Source organism: Pseudopodoces humilis, chromosome 1, assembly GCF_049639895.1.
Source record: "Pseudopodoces humilis isolate 2021_Gansu_Grassland_sample_001 chromosome 1, ASM4963989v1, whole genome shotgun sequence".
Taxonomy (NCBI): Eukaryota; Metazoa; Chordata; class Aves; order Passeriformes; family Paridae; genus Pseudopodoces; species Pseudopodoces humilis.
The window spans coordinates 151,490,561-151,512,721 of record NC_142200.1 but is presented as its reverse complement, the minus strand read 5'-3'; the positions used below and the strand labels follow the sequence as shown (position 1 = coordinate 151,512,721).

Here is a 22,161-nt window from a genome sequence, read left to right as displayed (position 1 = left end):
GCCCAGTCCCTTGTGATGCCACCCCACAGTCTGGCACCTCGCTGTGTCCCTGGATGGGGTGACAGCAGCTCAGCTATGCCATGCAGGAGCACATCCCAAACCCAGCCTCCCAGTCAAGCTCCATCACATCCTGCCCAGCTTTACCCAAAGCCAGACACGCCTTTCCACCTCCAGTCACTAAATTCACTGAAATCACTTGTGATAAGCTGAACAAAGCAGGAGCCAGCAGGGCTGAGAGGAAAATAACAGTGACAAGGCAGCAGACCTGTAACCAAATGAGGAGAGCAAAGCCTGAGAAAGCCGTGGGGATGGAGTGAACTGTGTCTGCTCCTCCTGCTGGGGAGAGCCACCAGGGGCCAACAGTGAGGGGCACACAGGGCTTCACTTCCCTGGGAGCTGCTTTGACACTCCAGAACAAGGAGGAACCAATTTCCACCAGCCAGGGTTTCAGAGAAGAGAGTTAATAGCAGAATATTTGCTGAACACAACAGAAATGAAACCAGAGCTTGTTAACTCACACAGGTAATGCCCAGCAGAATTCCAGCCCAAGCAGAGGCAGGACTGCATTACCATGTGCCAGCACTTCATCAGAAATTCCTCTCCTGCTGCCTCCACAGTGAGCAACACACCCAGAGTACCAGGTTCACCTTAAAACACTGCCCAAACCCCTCAGTCTGCTCTAACACCACCGAGGCAGCATCCTCCCACACCCCAACTAACAGAAATTCCTGCTCTGCTATTTTCAGTCAGTCCACTCTGTGCATCCCAAGCAACAGCATTTCCACATAGTGAGAGCAGGAAAACAAACTCCTACAACCCAAGGTATTTGGGTTTTACATCCTGAATATATATCCTGAATTCCTTTGTTCAGAGTCCAAGTCAATCCTGCAGCGAGCAGAACGACCCACCCCCTTCTCCCTACCCACAAGGTCCATCTCCTGCTGGAGGTGAATTCTGGGTTCATCACGACTCAGGAGAAAATGCCCCCAGGCTGCCCCAGCTGCAGCATCCAAGGGATGCAGCACTCACCCATCCTGTCGGGCTCGTCGGGGCCGGTGCCCGCGATGCAGCTGCTCTCCAGCCCGTAGGTTGGATCCACCTTCCCCGAGGCTCGAGCTGCTTCCTGCACCTTCTTCACGTGGGCTTCCACCAGCTCCAGGGGCACCTCCTCTCTGACCCGGGAAAACTCCTCTGTGGGACACGAAAATGAGACATTCTGGGGATTTTGCAGCAGATTAAGTCACATTTTCTCTCACTGGTGTGCAGGTAAACCCTGGGACAATGGGAATGAATTCTCAAATATCTGAGAGTTCCCTCCTGTCACACGAGGCGGCTGATCTTGTCTTTCAGGTGTGGTAGGAAATAGTCTCTTCCCAATTACATAAAATTGTGTTTTATGTGGAAAAACAAGGAAAAAATTGAGAGGAACTATTCTATCAAGTGGATACATCCAATGTCCACTCAAGACTTGAACCTTCTAGGGCCAGATGTCCCTGCCCACTGCAGGAGGTGGAACGGGAGGTTCCTTTAAGGCCCCTTCCAACTCAGTCCAGCCTGGGAATTCTAGGATCTCTGGCAAATCATTTCACACAGGTAAAACAGGAAACTGCGAGATTCACACTGGATTTCCCCAGATCTGCACTGGTGACAGTGGCCAGAGGAACACCAACCACCAGCTGCAAACACATCAGTGAGGGCAGAAGGCAACAGCAGCCACTCTGGGGCACTCAGTGGCCTTGTGGAGCCACCTGGACACCGAGTGCCTGGGCTGGGAGGCTCTGGAGATCCCCCAGGGCAGGGTGAGCTGCAGCAGGTGACACAGGGATGTGTCCAGAGACTCCAGGCCCCCCTGGGCAGCTGTTCCAGGCTCTTCCTCCTGCTCAGCTGCAGCTTGCTGCCTTCTGCTCTGTGGCCACTGCTCCTTGGCTCCTGGCTCTGGGCAGGGTGTGGCCCCTTCTCCTGGCACAGCTGGAGAGATTTGTGTGGATGGATGGGATCCCCTCTGAGCCTTTCCCTTCTCCAGACTGCCCAGGCCCAGCTCCCGCAGTCTCTGCTCACCAGAGACGCTCCAGAGCCCTCAACATCTCTGTGGCCTCTGCTGGAGCCTGTCCTGCAGCTCCTGGTCCTGAGGAGCCCAGAACTGGACACCAGATTCCAGCTGTGCCTCAGCAGAGCTGGCTGCAGACGGGATTCCAGGAAAGTGGAACACTGGGAAGAGCAGCAGAGCCTTTCCTGCATAACCTGGACCCCAACTCGCCTGTTTCACCCGTCACTGAGAACTCCGCAGGGGCTGGAGGGGACACGGGGGGAGAGGGACGTGGGGAGAGAGAGATGGGGGAGGGACATGGGGAGAGGGACGTGGGGAGAGGGACGTGGGGAGAGGGACGTGGGGAGAGGGGGACATGGGGAGAGAGATGGGGAGAGGGACATGGGGAGAGGGACATGGGGAGAGAGATGGGGGAGGGACATGTGGGAAGAGGGACATGGGGAGAGGGGGACATGGGGAGAGGGACATGGGGAGAGAGAGATGGGGGAGAGGGACACAAGGGTGAAGAGGGACACGGGGGGAGAGTGGGACACGGGGGGAGAGGGACATGGGGATGGAGAGGGACACGGGGATGGAGAGGGACACTGGGGCAGGGAGGGACACACACAGGGATGGAGAGGGACACTGGGGCAGGGAGGGACACACACAGGGATGGAGAGGGACACACACAGGGATGGAGAGGGACACACACAGGGATGGAGAGGGACACACACAGGGATGGAGAGGGACACACACAGGGATGGAGAAGCACACTGGGGCAGGGAGGGACACACACAGGGATGGAGAGGGACACTGGGGCAGGGAGGCACACGGGGCTGCCCCGTACCGAGGGCAGCCTTGGCCGCGGCCGAGGCCACGCGCGGATCCACCACGGAGGCCAGGAAGGCCACGGTGCTCATGACGGGGTTGCCAGACTGGCTGAAGGGCACGGGCTGGTAGGCCAGGGGTCCCAGGGAGGCATCCGAGTTCTCCAGGTAGGGATCCTCGATGGGCAGGCGCAGGAAGTGCAGGATGCACTCGTCCTGCGTGCGGCTGCCCACGTGCTCCGACACCTTGTTCCAGTCGTCCTTGTACATCTCCAGAGCCTGCAAAAGGCAAGAGGGGCGGCTGGGCACGGCCTGCTCGGGGAAAACCACGGCCAAAAAGGGTTTCTTTTTTGTTTTGTTTCTTTTGCTGTGGTGATGGAGCAATAAATGGGGGTCGGACAACTGCTGAAAGTGCTGGTGCTGCTATCGAGATTATCTGCAGTGGACACTGTGTGAGGAAATAGTAAGAAATATGAGGATTTCCCTGGGGTGTGAGTGACATTGAAACCACAGGGATCGTCACGGGAGTGGATGCTGTGGCTGTATCAGAAAGAATTGCCAGAAGATTTGGGGTTTACTGCTATTTGCACAGCAGGTGTTGCCTCACAGAGAACTAAATCTGCCTGTCCTACCAAATCTCACAATTCTTTAATTCCCACCACTCCCTCCACAGGGGCTCCCTGAACACAGAAAGCTGGCTGGGGCAGGAACAGGATCTGTTTTTCAGATGTGGGCTGGCTGTGATGTGAAATCCAGTCTTTAGACTCAACAGATGTTATGGAAGTGGAAAAGCATCAAACCAATCCACCAGGGGAAAAGAGGGAAATCTGTCCCACATCCTGAAGCCAGGAGAGACCAGTTCTGCAGGAGCTGTGCACCAGTGTGACTTCTCTTAACACTGGGGCTAACAAATCATTACTGCCTAGATAGGGCACCTGATAAAGTGAGAACTTCCAGATCATATCAAAAACAGAATTCTGAATTTTTAAATTTTTACGTTTTTAAACTTCCTCAAGAGAAGTCTTAAAAGAATTTAACAGCAATGAGCTACTGAAGGCCCTGCATTGGCTCCTGAAAAACCAACACATTAATCCTGTAAAACCCTCCAAGTCACAGCCTAATAAATTATTACTCCTTAACAAGCCATTTTTTCCCCTGATAATTGTTTTAGTGAAGTATCTGGACAGTGTAAAATAAATATCCTGACATATCCTGAACCATTAGCTTTTACATTTCTGAGAGGATTCATGGTGCAGTCACCCAGAGAAGGCAAAAAAAGACATTTGAGTTTCTGGCAAAAGATGCTCAATGTGTGAAAATGAGTTTTCCCAAGTAAGTCTCTCCCACAAGGCTGAGAACTCTGAGAAATCTCAACCTTGCAAGGCCTGACTTAACTCTGAGAGCAGGGAGGGGGAGCTGGGAGCTGGGCTGGATGTGCCTGAGCTCCTGAGAACACGCCCAAGGTGGGAGAGCAGAGCACACAGGGACACAACGTTCCTGTGCTGGGGCTTCCAGCCCTTCCCAGGGACACGTGGAAGATCCAAACTGAGCCACCAGCCTGGTGCTCAGAGTCTGGGAAGGGCCCAGAGTATGGAACAGCCTCCATGGAACACCAAAACCAGGCTGGATGGGGCTTGGAGCTGCCTGGGACAGTGGGAAGTGTCCCTGCCCACGGCAGGGGTGGGGTGGGATGAGCTCTAAGGTCCCTTCCAAACACACTGCTGTCTTCAGAGCAGCTCTGCAGGAAAACTGTTTTAGTATTTGTTCAGTTAAAACAGAAGCTCTGAGAATTCCTCAAGGACAAAACATCGACCTGAACGGGGCCCTCGGGCACTTTGTGGCTGCAGAGGGGCAGCTGAGGTCATGAAAATGCTCCTGGGTTGCAAAGATACAGAAACAAACTGGCCCCAAGGACAGATAATTCAACCCAAAAGCATCAGAGATCCACCACGGCTCAAAGTGGAGAAGAACTGCCTGAGTGGGCAGAGCCTGCCTGAGCCCAGAGCTGGCTGGAGTTGTTCTCTCCAGGCAGGTGTCACTGCTGGAGCTGGGACAGGGATGGGACAGGGCTGGGACAGGGGATGGGACAGGGCTGGGACAGGGGATGGGACAGGGGATGGGACAGGGATGGGACAGGGATGGGACAGGGGATGGGAGCTGGGACAGGGGATGGGACAGGGGATGGGACAGGGGATGGGACAGGGGATGGGACAGGGGATGGGACAGGGGATGGGAGCAGGGGATGGGACAGGGGATGGGACAGGGGATGGGACAGGGGATGGGAGCTGGGACAGGGGATGGGACAGGGATGGGACAGGGGATGGGACAGGGATGGGACAGGGGATGGGACAGGGATGGGACAGGGGATGGGACAGGGGATGGGACAGGGGATGGGACAGGGGATGGGACAGGGGATGGGACAGGGGATGGGACAGGGGATGGGACAGGGATGGGACAGGGGATGGGACAGGGGATGGGACAGGGGATGGGAGCTGGGACAGGGGATGGGACAGGGGATGGGACAGGGATGGGACAGGGGATGGGACAGGGGATGGGACAGGGGATGGGACAGGGGATGGGAGCTGGGACAGGGGATGGGACAGGGGATGGGACAGGGCTGGGACAGGGCTGGGACAGGGGATGGGACAGGGGATGGGACAGGGGATGGGACAGGGGATGGGACAGGGGATGGGACAGGGGATGGGAGCTGGGACAGGGGATGGGACAGGGGATGGGACAGGGATGGGACAGGGATGGGACAGGGGATGGGACAGGGGATGGGACAGGGATGGGACAGGGATGGGACAGGGGATGGGACAGGGGATGGGACAGGGGATGGGAGCAGGGGATGGGAACAGGGATGGGAGCAGGGGATGGGACAGGGGATGGGAACAGGGATGGGACAGGGGATGGGACAGAGGCTGGGAGCTGGGACAGGGGCTGGGACAGCCCTGGTGGCTCTGCAGGTGGCTCCTGCTGGATCCCAGCAGTGGGAGCAGCTGGCTGGGGAGCACAGCCAGGCAGGGCTGGGAGAGCTCCACGGGAGGAGCCCTCGGCTTGGGAATGACCCAGAACCCGACAGCCTGCTCCTCACCACGGGAATCCACATTCCCAAATTCCCTGCTGAGCCCTTCTCCCGGCCCCTGGGATCTCCCAAGGATTCCAAGTGGATCAGAGCCTGCTCAGCCCAGCAGGTCACTCTCAAGGGAGGTTTTTATTCTCTGCTCAGCCTTTATTTCCCTTCCCCTAATTTCATCTCTGGGCTCTCAGTCCCTGTCTCCATTTTTAACCCCTCTGGCACTTGAGACCAGCTCTGCTTCTCAGCCCCCAAATTTCTGTTTCCTGCTCCTTCTCCTTCCCCATCTGTTGTTTTCCTGCCAGACAAACCCTCGCTCGCAATAAATGTCCTTCCTAAAAATAGCTGAAAATGCATTTAACTCTGCCTGAGCCGTGGAGACACCGAGGGGGCTGTGCAGGGAGGAGGAAAACTCTATTTCCTTCCCCAAATTATTCAGTCAACAGGCAGAAGGCCAATAATTATTTCAGATACGATTTATTATTTGGAACTTCACTGCCTATCTATATGCCCAAAGCTACCCTGAGGATTTAATTGGACTGAGCTGGCTTGTTACAGCTGAATTACTTATGCTTGAACTGATATACTCTTTACTGATTTATTCATAGAGCAAGTCCGTGAAAAAGGAGGAACAAAAACATTATTAATTTAAACTCATTAAATAGAATTGCAATCTCAAGATTTAGGAGGCCTTTGGGTTTTTTTTTTTTGTAAGCACAGGATATATCACTGGATTATTTTGCTGGGCTACAACGTGCAGTGTGTGATCATGAGCTAAAAACATACAAACCAATGAATTTTAAATAACAGTACTATTAATATTAAATATTTAAATAATACATTTAAATAAATAAAAAGGAAAGAAGTCAGTATATCAAGCCATTAGCCTTGTTTCTCCTTCCATGAATGCCATGGAAAACAGCTGTTTACACCCCAGAAGCAAAATTTTCCCATGTGCCAATAGAAAAGTATTGGCTAAACACTGAATATCAACCTAAAATAAATAGGAAATAAAGGGAGATTTTGGCTGTTTGATGACCACACTCCATATGTATGAAGACTAAATCACAGCTGCTGATTTGGCACTGACACAGGTCCATCCTCCAGGCTTTTCCCCAGGAAATTAACTTTTCAATGGCTTTATTGACACATGGCAAGACAAAAAAGCTGAAACAACCAGGCAATTGCAGTTTGCTCTGAGCTCTGCAAGCAAAACCCAACAGAAACAGAGCCCCAAACTGGAATTCTCAGAACTCTGAATTACTTCAAAAGAAAATATCAGCCATGCAGCCTCTACATCAGGAAAATGTGAAAGCAAAGCTGGGGAGAAGATCTTTTCTTTGGAGGAATTGGCAGAACTTTAAATTGCTTCACCTGAAGCCACCTGGGGACACCAGCCTGCAGCAGCTCCTGGAGCTCATTGGAAGGAACCTCATGGAACCATCTCTGGGTTTTTTTGGGTGGATTTCCAGAAAAAGCTCAAAGAACACCCCAAGTGAAAACAAGGAGGAGATGTGGGATGAAGGAGCTACCAAAGAACTTCTATTCTCCATGGCCTCAACTGGATTTCAACCACTTCAACTTCCAAAATGAGCTGTTTCCCTGAGCTATGGCATGGCTTGGAAATCAGAATTTCCAGGTATTTATCTGAGTGTATTTATCTGAGTAATTTACCAGAATTATTTACCACTATGTGAATTACTGACATTATTTCATGCTGTCAGTGAGTCCTGCTGAATGAAAACACCTCTCTGCACTGCAAAACCCGCTCCTGACTTATACAAAGTTCTTAAATGCTTCATTTCTGGCTTGCAGGCCCAAGTTAGAACCAAGCCTTAGACACAGGCAGCCCTCTCTCACAGAGATGCTCCTGCCATCTCTTTTTGGTAGCATCACTCTTGTAGCCATGATGGCAGCTGTCATCTAACTCCAAAAAATGCACATGTGGGTTTTTAAAGCCTGAACCACCCCTCGTGGTTTTGTTTGCTGCCTTTCCTTTGGCCTCATGAACTCACCTCTAACAGCAGCAGTGTCTCCTGCTCTGTCCACTCTCTGCCAGCACTCGCCCCTTTACTCTACAAAAGACAGGAGGGAAAAATAAATAAAGGTGAAACAGGATTTTTTACAGAAAACCTTGTAGAATAAAACCCTGAGGAGGAAAGGGGAAGATTTTGTGATTTGATCCACTCAAACCTCCTCCTTCCAGCTGAGCCCCAGGCAGGGCTCTGTGGGATTCACCCCTCAGTGAAGGCACAGCTGGGGGTTACACATCCCAGCTTCCCACCACGCCTTCCCCAGCTGGAGCAAAGGGATGTGGCATCCTCCTCTCCCTCTGATCTGTGCCTGCACACACAGCAGAGAGGATCTCCCTGAAGAACAAACCCCTCTGGGTGCTGGAGGCAGAGTGGGCTGGTCCAAAATAAGTTAATTTATCTCCAAGTTCATCCCTATCTCAGTAGAGGAGTAACAACTCTTTAGAGGGGGATGAGCTGTGTGAGAAGGCAGAGTAATCCCAGCAGGATCATCTGCACTTCCAGCCATCACCTGCTCCAAGGGATACTGCTGCTCCCAAATCTACACCTCGAGGCTCAGATTGGATAAAAATTCCAAATGCAGGGTGAAACTGCTCCTGCTGTGACACCCTGACCCAGCACAAAAGCAGCTCAGGACCTGCACCACTGCTGGACTGAAAGGAAGAGGCTGTTTAGGATAATAAATGTTCTCTTCAGATGCATCTCAAGCAGCTCATTAACCCACAGAGAACATGAATCAATGTGAGTCACACAACTGCTGCTCTCCACAGCCAAAACCCCCAGCAGACAGAAACCAAACAGGGAAATCTGCCAACAAACCTGCTCCAGTTCACAGCTCCTGTAAACAGAGCCAGGGCCCAGAACCAGCAACAGATTTATCAATTTGGAGAGTATTTATACCTCCCCTTACGAGTGAGAAAGTCAGTCCATGAAATGTGAGATGGAGCCAGGCTTATGAAAAATAACTGGTTTGGGTTTGTGGGGTTTTTAAAGGATGTTCCCAAGTGGTAAATAGTGTTTAAATAGTTCTTTTTTAGGTTTAAACAGTGACCTCTGAGGACAATGAACTGATGACATGGAGTTAGCCTGACGCCACCCACGGGAGGCACAATCCAGCTCTGGAGATTCCCAATTCCCACTGGAGGCTGTGCTGAGCCACTGTGGCATTCCCACAGCACCTCCAGGGACACTCAGGGAAAGGCAGGAGGTTGTGGAAACAACACCTCACTGCAATGGTGCCTCCCAGGCTGAATTATCCTGTGTCACACTCTGCAGTGACAGTGCCCAAACCTCCCCTGGACACCCAAACCAGAGCCTGGAGAACAGGAGAGGCAGAGATCCTGCTGGAAGCTCTCTGCTGGATGGAAAATCATTGGATGGTTTGCTGATGCTGAACCATTCCAGCAGGACATGCAGGAACACAACGAGTTTGGCACCTGAGGGCTGACAGCATGGACTGGTCTGGGAAGTTGTCCATGTCTTTATTCCCAGAAAATCAGAATTCCAGCACAACCTCCCACCCCAGTGTCCTGCACAGGGATGGGAAACATCTAAGCCAGGAGTAGAGGAGCAACACAAGTCACCTCAGTGACACAAACTGGGGGACCCGAGGAATAACAAAGCTGGCTGGGAGCTGCAGGCAGAGCCCCAGGACACTTGCCTTGGCCAAAGTCTTTTTGGAGTAGATGTCTGTGCGAAGGCCAAAGTTCTGCAGGTCAGTTGGCTTCTCCTTGTTCTTCTCAGGAAAGCTCAGCATTTGCTGGGCAGCTGGAACCTGGGAACGAACGTCACAGGGGAGAGGAGCAGGAATTGGAAGTTATGCAGGGTTTTCACACCAACACTCACCACAACACGGAGTGGCCAGAGCAGCTGAACACAAGCCATGAGGGCCAGCGTGTGAGCAGTGTGTGGGTGGCTGTGGGCCAGCTGCTGAGGATGAGGATGTTCCCCAGTGGGCAGAGCCCGGCAGGGCGGCCCCGCTCACCTGCGGGGTGCGGATGTGCAGGGGCATCAGCCCCGAGGGGGTGTCGGCCAGCACGTTGAAGTGGGGGGTCGGGGGGGGCCCCATGGCCATGGGGCGGCTCTCGGGATCCACCTGGTAGTTGATGAGCCCCCACTGCTCCAGGAAGGCGTGGACCCTGGGAAAAACAGGACAAATCCCACCCTCGGCACCGCAGCTTCGCTCGCGCTTCGTGTGGGAGGTGACAAAGAACAAAGCTGATGTTTCTGGATCAAATCCACACCCAGGAGCTCCTCTAGTCCTTCATTAAACCCAAAGAGCAAAACAAATCCCAGAGCAGGAGCTCTGTGCACACCTGAGGACACTGCAGTGTGCTGTATAAACCAAAGCTGTGTCCAGCTCTGGGCCCCAAAGAGAGACCCTGAGGGGCTGGAGAATGTCCAGGGAACGGAGCTGGGAAGGGGCTGGAGCCCCAGGAGGGGCTGAGGGAGCTGGGAAAGGGCTGGAGAATTCCTGAAGGAGCTGGGAAGGGGCTGGAGAATTCCTGAGGGAGCTGGGGAAGGGCTGGAGAATTCCCGAGGGAGATGGGAAAGGGCTGGAGAATTCCTGAGGGAGCTGGGAAAGGGCTGGAGAATTCCTGAGAGCTGGGAAAGGGGCTGGAGAATTCCTGAGGGAGCTGGGAAAGGGCTGGAGAATTCCTGAAGGAGCTGGGAAGGGGCTGGAGAATTCCTGAGGGAGCTGGGGAAGGGCTGGAGAATTCCCGAGGGAGATGGGAAAGGGCTGGAGAATTCCTGAGGGAGCTGGGAAAGGGCTGGAGAATTCCTGAGGGAGATGGGAAGGGGCTGGAGAATTCCTGAGGGAGCTGGGAAGGGGCTGGAGAATTCCTGAGGGAGATGGGAAGGGGCTGGAGAATTCCTGAGGGAACTGGAAAGGGGCTCAGCCTGGAGCAAAGGAGGCTCAGGGGGAATTTCTGGCTCTGCACAAGTCCCTGGCAGGAGGGGACAGCTGGGGGGATTTGGGATCTGCTCCCAGGGAACAGGGACAGGAGGAGAGGGAACAACCTCAGGCTGGGCCAGGCAAGCTCAGGGTGGACACCAAGAGGAATTTCCCCATGGAAAAGGTGGTCAGGCTTTGGCAGGGGCTCCCAGGGAGGTGACCTAGAGCTGTCCAAAGAAGGCCTGGATGTGGCACTCAGTGCTCTGGTGGGGACAGGGCACAGCCTGGACTCTTTGCAGAGCTTTTCCACCCTCAGTTATTCCACATTGTTGATGCCTGGGAACTTGCAGAAGCTCCAGAGGCAGCTGTCACCTCATGACGGCGCAGACGTCGCCGGTGAGGTTCCTCCTGCAGGCCGTGCTGGTCAGGTACTCCTGCGGGTTCAGGCGGTACGTGTCGATCATGAAGTTCCTGTAGGCCAGGTATCTGCAACACAGCCCCAACCACGTCACCCCTGCCCTCCCAGCCAGCTCAGCACCTCAACATCCACCCCCAAACACCCTGCACCGACGGGGAAACACCAACACATCTCCTGCACTGCTCAAATTTCAGAACCAGCACCAAAACCCACAGGCAAAGTGGAATTCCCACTCCTGCAGACTGCTTCACTCTGAGTTTCCCCCTGTGTTTGGATTAGCAGCACATGGAAACGTGTTTAAATTGTAAATCACACAATTAACTGCTGTAACTTGGTCGCTGGCCACATATTCCCACAATAGAAGAGAAGCTGCAGGATGAAAATAACGGGGTCTGGTCTCCACATGGGAACAGGATAAATAATCCTTGTGCATCCCTGCGTGAAGGAAAAAAGCTGCACAGAAAAGCAGAAGTGGATGGAACACTGCTGTGGCTGCATGTGGAGTTTTTAATGGATGAAGGGATGAGGCAGAACAGCAACGTGGAGAAGAAAAGATCTTTGAAAAGCAGAGGATAAGAGCCCAGAGCCAGCACAGCTGGGAACAGCTGGAGCAGAAACCATCCCTGAGAGATTGCCCCGTTTCAGTAAGTTTCTGCAATGTGCTGATGCTTCCTAACACAAATTATCCCAAAGAAAATAACCTGCCATAAGATTATTGATAGCCCTGGCATCATCCAGGCTGGATGGGGCTTGGAGCACCTGGACTACGGAAGGTGTCCCTGCCCATGGCAGGTGGGTGAATGAAAAGGGCTTTAACCCAAAACTACTCCAGGATTCAATCCAGTGAGTATCCAATGCAAAGCTGTGTGTAAAACAGTGGTTTTTAAAGCAGATTTCTGCCTTTGGAAAATTCCAGGGGGGAATGTTTCACATGCAGTGCATGAAGCAGCTGGGAACCAAAAATATAAATCATCCAGGCAAGGTCTGAGCAGGCAGATGCTGCAAGCACGTGTCCCTGCCAAAATCCCACATCCTCCTCCTGACCAAATCATATGTGCAACTGGCTGGAAGAAAATTGCTGGAGTAGGTGTTTGGCTCCATGTGGGATGTTTGGGAGGCAAGAAACAAAAAGGAGTTTCTTCCACAGAGGAATTCTGAGGAATATTTCTGAATGCTGCAGGGGAGGAGGGGAAGAACCTGTCCAGGAGCAGGTCTTGGCTGCAGAAATGAGCATTTATTAGCAAAGGTCACATCATGAGGTGGAGAGAGAAGCCCAAGACAGAAACATCCCCAGGTTTATTCTGAAGGGAGATTGTTGTGAGCCATGACAGGACCCATCAGCTAAACCCTGTCAGCAGTGAGAAGTCAAGCAGGATTTAGTTCAATCCCCTTCCAGCCAGGGCCCACCCCCAGGCTCTGCTGTCACAAGGATGAACCTGTGTGAGCTCCCCAAGCACGCTGTTTTGGCCTCAACATTCAGCTGGAGGCAGCTCATCTCCATTCAGAGGGATGCTCCTCTTTTATTTCACAGCAAAACACAACGCCAGGACCACGTGCTGCTCCTGCAATCCCCAAATGGCACCAAAAGCAGATCTCCAGGATGCCATGAGGCATGGCAGGAGTCCCCAGGCTGCTCTCTGGCAGCAACAGCCGGTGGCAGCCCAGGGAGGAGCAGCAGGAGCTGATGCTGTGATGCCAGGCTGGAGAAGGGTCCCTGGGCCTGCAGTGACAATCACAGAGTGACATCCAGGAGAGAAACACTCCTTCCACACTCCAGCTGTCTGCTGCCTCTCACTGAGAAACCCCCAACCCTCCTGGGCAGCTGAAGTGCTGAACAGCCGGTGTTGGGTGGGTTTGGAACAAAGGCACTGGGGAATGGCAGGGGGAGGAACAAGGGGATCTCTGCAGAGCCCTGCCCGAGCCATGCTGGGCTCTGGATCCAGCTGTGGTCACTCTGCACTCACACAGAGTGCACACAAGCTGTGAGGACAGAGCACAGACTGGAAACCCTTCGGGGTGCCAGGGGTCTCAGGGGTGTCTGAGCCAAGCTCCTGCTCAAGCCATCATGTCTCACCAGGTTTCGTAGGGCTTTGTCCAGGAAGGCCTGAAAGACTCCAAGGAGGAGCAATCCCAATTTCCCAAGGCCCCATCCCAGTGCCTCATCTTGTTCAGAGCTCAAAACTCCCCTTTTCTCGAGCCAGAAACTGCTGTTTCTGCCTGACCTGTTGCTGCCCTGTCACAGACTCAGCCCCAGGGGCCTCCTGGGGCAGGGGACAAACACCACCAGGCCCCTGGAAAAAGGAACTTCAATAATTTCTGTTTGTTTATCAAACCTGAAGCATCACAGACCAACAGCCACCCCTGAGGTGGGAGATTCCAGCACGAGGACAATCTCTGGAGGAATTCTCCCCTCCAGGCTGGCAGAGATGGGAATGGTTACCTGGAGAGGAGAAGGCTCCAGGGAGAGCTCAGCTAACCACTGGTAAATACCACTTTGATGTTTAAACTTTAATCTCTACCACAACAATGTTCAAACATTGTCAGGGGCTCTGTCCCTCTCTACAGGAAGTGTCAGCCTCACACACACCCAGCTGTGCCCACAGCATTCATGGAATGGGAAGCTCCTATATCCTGCCACACTGCCACTGCCCACATCCCCAGGTTTTACTCACATTTCTGGAGTCTTGGACTTGTTTTTCCCATTGAAGAATTCCGGAAGCGCGCGACGTTCGATCACGTGGATGCTGCAACAAAACCAGTTCAGGTGTCAGACCCTGGAACAGCCCCGGTTCCAGGGATTATTCCAGGCTACAACAAATATCCTCCCCCTAGAATCAGTGACTTCTCCTAAAAGTCAAGTTCTGAAGCAAAATAAAAAGGCTTTCAGTAGTAGAGACAAACAGAATGGTCACACGACGACCAGAGAAGCAAAGGAGAGAAAGGAACTAAGGTGGGAATCAGAGGGAAATCGATGCAAGCAGAAACTGCCGAGGAGGCAGAGCGAAGACCTCTGCTGTTTGAAATTCTCTTCCTCATTCCCAATCCCTGAGAACAGCCAGGAGGATCTCAGCACAAAGCACGGGAACCAGCCCTGCAGAGGAGTGAGCTCCTCCAGCAGCTGAGGAAACAGAAGGGGGGCAGGCTCCCCCAGAGCCCCTCACCAGTTGTAGTCGAACCAGGAGGCGTAGCTGGGGATGATGATGTGGTTGGTCTGCTCGGTGACATTGTCCTCCCCAGGGTCAATGGAGCGGCTCTGGTCACCCTTGTTGGGGTCCTCGTCCTCCTGGGGGACAGAGGGGACATGGCACAGTGAGGGGACACGGCACAGTGAGGGGACAGGGCACAGAGAGAGGGGACACACAGAGGGGACACACAGCACACACAGGGGACACACAGGGGACACACAGAGGGGACACACAGCACACACAGGGGACACACAGCACACACAGGGGACACACAGCACACACACAGGGGACACACAGCACACACACAGGGGACACACAGCACACACACAGGGGACACACAGAGGGGACACACAGCACACACACAGGGGACACACAGCACACACACAGGGGACACACAGCACACACACAGGGGACACACAGCACACACACAGGGGACACACAGGGGACACACAGCACACACACAGGGGACACACAGCACACACACACAGGGGACACACAGCACACACAGGGGACACACAGCACACACACAGGGGACACACAGCACACACACACAGGGGACACACAGCACACACACAGGGGACACACAGCACACACACAGGGGACACACAGCACACACACAGGGGACACACAGCACACACACAGGGGACACACAGCACACACACACAGGGGACACACAGCACACACACAGGGGACACACAGCACACACAGGGGACACACAGCACACACACAGGGGACACACAGCACACACACAGGGGACACACAGCACACACACACAGGGGACACACAGCACACACAGGGGACACACAGCACACACACAGGGGACACACAGCACACACACAGGGGACACACAGCACACACACAGGGGACACACAGCACACACACACAGGGGACACACAGCACACACAGGGGACACACAGCACACACAGGGGACACACAGCACACACAGGGGACACACAGCACACACAGGGGACACACAGCACACACAGGGGACACACAGCACACACAGGGGACACACAGCACACACAGGGGACACACAGCACACACAGGGGACACACAGCACACACACAGGGGACACACAGCACACACACAGGGGACACACAGCACACACACAGGGGACACACAGCACACACACACACAGGGGACACACAGCACACACACACAGGGGACACACAGCACACACACAGGGGACACACAGCACACACACACACAGGGGACACACAGCACACACACAGGGGACACACAGCACACACACACAGGGGACACACAGCACACACACAGGGGACACACAGCACACACACAGGGGACACACAGCACACACACACAGGGGACACACAGCACACACACACAGGGGACACACAGCACACACAGGGGACACACAGCACACACACAGGGGACACACAGCACACACAGGGGACACACAGCACACACACACAGGGGACACACAGCACACACACAGGGGACACACAGCACACACACAGGGGACACACAGCACACACACAGGGGACACACAGCACACACACAGGGGACACACAGCACACACACAGGGGACACACAGCACACACAGGGGACACACAGCACACACACAGGGGACACACAGAGGGGACACACAGCACACACACAGGGGACACACAGCACACACAGGGGACACACAGCACACACACAGGGGACACACAGCACACACACAGGGGACACACAGCACACACACAGGGGACACACAGCACACACACAGGGGACACACAGCACACACAGGGGACACACAGCACACACACAGGGGACACACAGCACACACACACACAGGGGACACACAGCACACACACAGGGGACACACAGCACACACACACAGGGGACACACAGCACACACACAGGGGACACACAGCACACACAGGGGACACACAGCACACACACAGGGGACACACAGCACACACACACAGGGGACACACAGCACACACACACACAGGGGACACACAGCACACACACAGGGGACACACAGCACACACACAGGGGACACACAGCACACACACAGGGGACACACAGCACACACACAGGGGACACACAGCACACACACAGGGGACACACAGCACACACACACAGGGGACACACAGCACACACACACAGGGGACACACAGCACACACAGGGGACACACAGCACACACACAGGGGACACACAGCACACACAGGGGACACACAGCACACACACACAGGGGACACACAGCACACACACACAGGGGACACACAGCACACACACACAGGGGACACACAGCACACACACAGGGGACACACAGCACACACACACAGGGGACACACAGCACACACACAGGGGACACACAGCACACACACAGGGGACACACAGCACACACACACAGGGGACACACAGCACACACACAGGGGACACACAGCACACACACAGGGGACACACAGCACACACACAGGGGACACACAGCACACACACAGGGGACACACAGCACACACACAGGGGACACACAGCACACACACACAGGGGACACACAGCACACACACAGGGGACACACAGGGGACACACAGCACACACACAGGGGACACACAGCACACACACACAGGGGACACACAGCACACACACAGGGGACACACAGCACACACACACAGGGGACACACAGCACACACACAGGGGACACACAGCACACACACAGGGGACACACAGCACACACACACAGGGGACACACAGCACACACACACAGGGGACACACAGCACACACACAGGGGACACACAGCACACACAGGGGACACACAGCACACACACAGGGGACACACAGCACACACACACAGGGGACACACAGCACACACACAGGGGACACACAGCACACACACAGGGGACACACAGCACACACAGGGGACACACAGCACACACACAGGGGACACACAGCACACACACACAGGGGACACACAGCACACACACAGGGGACACACAGCACACACAGGGGACACACAGCACACACACAGGGGACACACAGCACACACACACAGGGGACACACAGCACACACACACAGGGGACACACAGCACACACACAGGGGACACACAGCACACACAGGGGACACACAGCACACACACAGGGGACACACAGCACACACACAGGGGACACACAGCACACACACAGGGGACACACAGCACACACAGGGGACACACAGCACACACACACAGGGGACACACAGCACACACACACAGGGGACACACAGCACACACAGGGGACACACAGCACACACACACAGGGGACACACAGCACACACACAGGGGACACACAGCACACACACAGGGGACACACAGCACACACACAGGGGACACACAGCACACACACAGGGGACACACAGCACACACACACAGGGGACACACAGCACACACAGGGGACACACAGCACACACACAGGGGACACACAGCACACACACACAGGGGACACACAGCACACACACAGGGGACACACAGCACACACACAGGGGACACACAGCACACACAGGGGACACACAGCACACACACACAGGGGACACACAGCACACACAGAGGACACACAGCACACACACACAGGGGACACACAGCACACACACACAGGGGACACACAGCACACACAGGGGACACACAGCACACACAGGGGACACACAGCACACACAGGGGACACACAGCACACACACAGGGGACACACAGCACACACACACAGGGGACACACAGCACACACACACAGGGGACACACAGCACACACACAGGGGACACACAGCACACACACAGGGGACACACAGCACACACAGGGGACACACAGCACACACAGGGGACACACAGCACACACACAGGGGACACACAGCACACACACAGGGGACACACAGCACACACACACAGGGGACACACAGCACACACACACAGGGGACACACAGCACACACACACAGGGGACACACAGCACACACAGGGGACACACAGCACACACAGGGGACACACAGCACACACAGGGGACACACAGCACACACAGGGGACACACAGCACACAGAGGACAGGACAGGAGCTCCCCCAGCCCACCCAGATTCTGTGACACCCCACGAGGAGGGACAGCTTTGCTCCCTCTCTGCTGTTCACAGAAGCCTCCTGTGAGTAACTCGTCCTGCAACTCAAGTCCCAGCAAATGTCAACTCCTGACCCCAAATGATCATGAGGAGGCAGCAAAACAGGGTCAGGAAGTGACAAGAACTGCACAAAACAACTCAGGTGTTGTTTGAGCCATGTTAAAAATAGCCAAGTGCCACAGCCAGACCCTAAGGAGTCCCTGGTATCAATAATGGAGCTTTATCTGGGACTGAGCTCCCCCAAAGACAACAAGGTATCACTCTCAACACCTTCAGTCATCTGACAACTGATAAAAATAGTGCCTGGCATGCCACAAATGCAATTCAATACAGAAACTATCCCTGCAGCTCTATTGAAATGATCAGGAAATCAAAGCAGGGTTTAGATTTAGTCCTAAAACCTAAAAAAAAAAAAAAAAAGCAAAACCTCTCATCTGAAAAATGCTTCTTGGAAAGTACTTGGCATCTGCCTCCTCATTCTCCTTTTTAATACACTAGATTTAAAAATATCACATAATCCCACAGAATCTGGAGAGTTTTATAATAACAAGCCTGTCAGTAACTGATTTAATCTTACAGATCACTTAAAAATGAGTACAGGTGAAGCTACTGAAGGTGAGATTAAAATCTTGACAGGACACAGGGAATGACTTTGAAGAGAAAGAGGGCAGGGTTGGATGGGATGCTGGGGAGGAATTCTGGTGAGGGGCTGGGATGGAATTCCCAGAGCAGATCCCTGGATCCCTGGCAGTGCCCAGGGCCAGGCTGGATGGGGCTGGAGCACCTGGGACAGCGGGAGGTGTCCCCATGGCAGGGGTGGCACTGGGTGGCCCCCGAGGTCCCTTCCAGCCCAAACCACCTGGGATTCTACAATCCCACTTGTTACCAAATTTAGGAAGAAGCAGGTGCTGTTACCTTCCCTCCAGTCGTCACTGTGTCCTCATCCTGCTCATCTGCAAGGTAAAACCACTGAGAATTACACCAAAAAACTCATTTAAACGCTCACAAGCCTTCCAGCAACACAACTGTTTCATTTCTTTTGGAAGGGAAGGGAGGAGGGAAACAAAGTGGATCCCACATCACTAAAGCAATTACACCTTTACCTATCCCAGGGAACAGGTAAGAACACAGAGGAAGGAGAATTAGAATTTCTCAACACTTCATAATTAATTACTTCCTTTCCCAGTGTCCTAGATGACTCTTGTATAATAGGATATGGGATATGAGTTTGTATCTCATGTCAAGGCTCAGCAAAGCTCAGAGAACCTGTGATTTACCCTGATTCCCAGGGGAGAAACCAAAATCTGCTAGAAAAGAGCTTGTATACTGTGTTAAAGAAATAAAAACACCAACAGCCTATGAGGGAAAAGTTGGTACATTGGAACTTGAGTAGGACTGAAACACGAATCAATTCAACAGACAAGCAGAACTAGAGATTGCTTTTCAAATGGAGAGACTGAGAAATATTTAAAGTATATTTTAGAAGATTGACTGCAGGGAGGACTGGAGGGTGAGGTTGGGGCAGGGGTGCAGGGGCTTTACCCAGGTCTGCCACGGTTCCTCCTTTCACGGGCGTGTTCTCGCTGTCCTTCTTTGGGTTCACTGCAAGGACAGCGAGTGATGAGACAGCAGCACACAGGGAATTCTCATCCTGGCCTCATTCCTGTGCTCTCACACAGGAGCACAGCTTTATCCCATATCCCTGCAGCATTCCCAGCCCCACACGGAGCAGGATCTGCACCTCCCAACCTGCCCAGCACACAACGAGGCTTCAGTGCAAACCCAACACCCCAATGCAGAGACTCCCACAATAATCTGCTCTCAAGGATGCAGAAGGAATTCTTTTTCCCAGAATTATTGTTGCCCACCTCCCTGAAAAGGACTAAAAGCATGTAGTACATTTTCCACTCATTTAACATACTTCTTCTGGGGTCTTGGCAGGGAAATATTTTGCTCCAGAAAACTCCATTCACCCCAACGTGAACAGGTGAAATAAAACATTCAAGAGGATCGTTGCAAATCTGTTTTTGAAAGTGTCTTTTATAAATGTAGTTTTGTATTTTAAAAGGCCAGAAGGAGGTGACTCTGCTGCCCCTTTCAGCTGTTACATCCCCTGACTACATAAATCCATGGGCAAAGATGACCATGATCTCAAAGATTTGACAGAATATTTACACAATTTTAATGCATTCCAATTTTTCACATTCAAAGAGCCCAAATTGTTCTGGTATTTTACCATTTTTGGGAAGTACCACTTCTTCTATGTTGGGCACTGGGGTGGGGTCCTCCATGTCCTTGGTGAGATCCTCCTGCTCATCCTCTTCCTTCTGCCCCCTCCTTTTCCCATAGAGAGCTGCTTGGCTGGAACAGAGCAGACAGAGATGTTCTCTGGACATTGCTCAGCTGCCAGGACAGGAGGGTCAAACCTTCCTGAGACCACCCTGGGAACAGAGAACCAGCCCCACGCCCCCTCACAGACCCCAGCTCAGGCTTTACTTGCAAGGAGGAATTCAGATTATCAACTCATTCTTGATAAAGTTTCCAGTTTGGTCTCCTTAGAGCCCAACAGGTCCATAAACCTAATTTAATTGATTTTTAATTTAATTTAATTTTAACCTGAATTTAACTCTTAAGTGCTCCCCTCCATACCCACACATAATACCCCATAACTAAAGTTTTTATTTGGGTAAAATACTGGTAGAGTAAGGAATTGTACAACTGCTCAGGAATAATCCCTCAAGCCTATCCAGAAATAATTATGGAACCCCAGGTCCCAGAGTTCTCCCAGAAACACTTCTTGAGCTTCTTCTTTTCCTCATTTCTTTTCACCTCAAATTCCAGGCCTCTGGAACCTTCCAGACACTCACCCTTTCTTCCCTGTCTTTTTCCTGGACTCCACAGGAGTGGGGGGTGGAGAAGGGGAATGTTTCCTTTTCCTTGTACTGGCTGCTGCTTTCCTGTCCCTCCTCTCAGGGCTCCGCACGGGCTGGGAGGGAGCAGAGCTTTGAGTTATTCCCAAATTCTCTGGCTGCAGAGCTGGAGGCTGCATCTCCTTAACCCACCCCAAAACAGGATGCCACAGCTTCTCTGGGCACCCTGTGCCAGCCCCTCCCCACCCTCCCAGCCAGGAATTCCTGCCCAATATCCCATCCAAGCAGGGGGAGCCATTCCCTGTGTCCTGTCCCTCCACCCCTTGTCCCCAGTCCCTCTCCAGCTCTCCTGGAGCCCCTGAGGGGCTCTGAGGTCCCCCTGGATCCCTCCCTATTCCAGAGACAAAGGACATTGCTGTCCCTCAGCAGAGAACCACTCACCTCTTCATTCTTCATGGAGATCCTCTGGCGAAAACTCACGGATTTCCTGTTCTCATCCACCTCATAATCCTCTTCATTCATCCACTCATTGAACACATCGGTGTCCAAAATCCACTTGGCGTGAACCTGCAGAACAGGAGACGCTGAGAGCCTGGTGCTTTGGGAAGAAATGATTCCATGAGAGACCCCCCAGGATTAAGGACATTCCCAGAGCTTTTTCAGGTCTGAATGCCCCAATCTCTGCCACTGGTTTCACACACACTCCTGGCAGTGTCACGAGGCAAGACCACAAAGCATGAGCAGGGCTCAG

At 53.3% G+C, this 22,161-nt stretch overlaps 1 protein-coding gene across 1 annotated transcript in view; it reads right to left on the bottom strand.

Moving 5' to 3' along the window:
* SMARCC1 (SWI/SNF related BAF chromatin remodeling complex subunit C1) overlaps positions 1-22,161 on the bottom strand; it is a 69,279-nt gene that overhangs the window by 29,714 nt on the left and 17,404 nt on the right. Inside the window, exons 9-21 of the mRNA XM_014260672.2 lie at positions 21,852-21,977; positions 21,408-21,526; positions 20,777-20,901; positions 20,083-20,142; positions 19,456-19,493; positions 14,438-14,559; positions 13,949-14,020; positions 11,231-11,344; positions 9,947-10,100; positions 9,623-9,736; positions 7,945-8,004; positions 2,874-3,132; positions 1,030-1,191 (exon numbers count right to left, since the gene is read on the bottom strand). Coding sequence (XP_014116147.2) covers positions 1,030-1,191; positions 2,874-3,132; positions 7,945-8,004; positions 9,623-9,736; positions 9,947-10,100; positions 11,231-11,344; positions 13,949-14,020; positions 14,438-14,559; positions 19,456-19,493; positions 20,083-20,142; positions 20,777-20,901; positions 21,408-21,526; positions 21,852-21,977 — 1,525 coding nt within the window. The remainder of the gene's footprint in view (positions 1-1,029; positions 1,192-2,873; positions 3,133-7,944; positions 8,005-9,622; positions 9,737-9,946; positions 10,101-11,230; positions 11,345-13,948; positions 14,021-14,437; positions 14,560-19,455; positions 19,494-20,082; positions 20,143-20,776; positions 20,902-21,407; positions 21,527-21,851; positions 21,978-22,161) is intronic.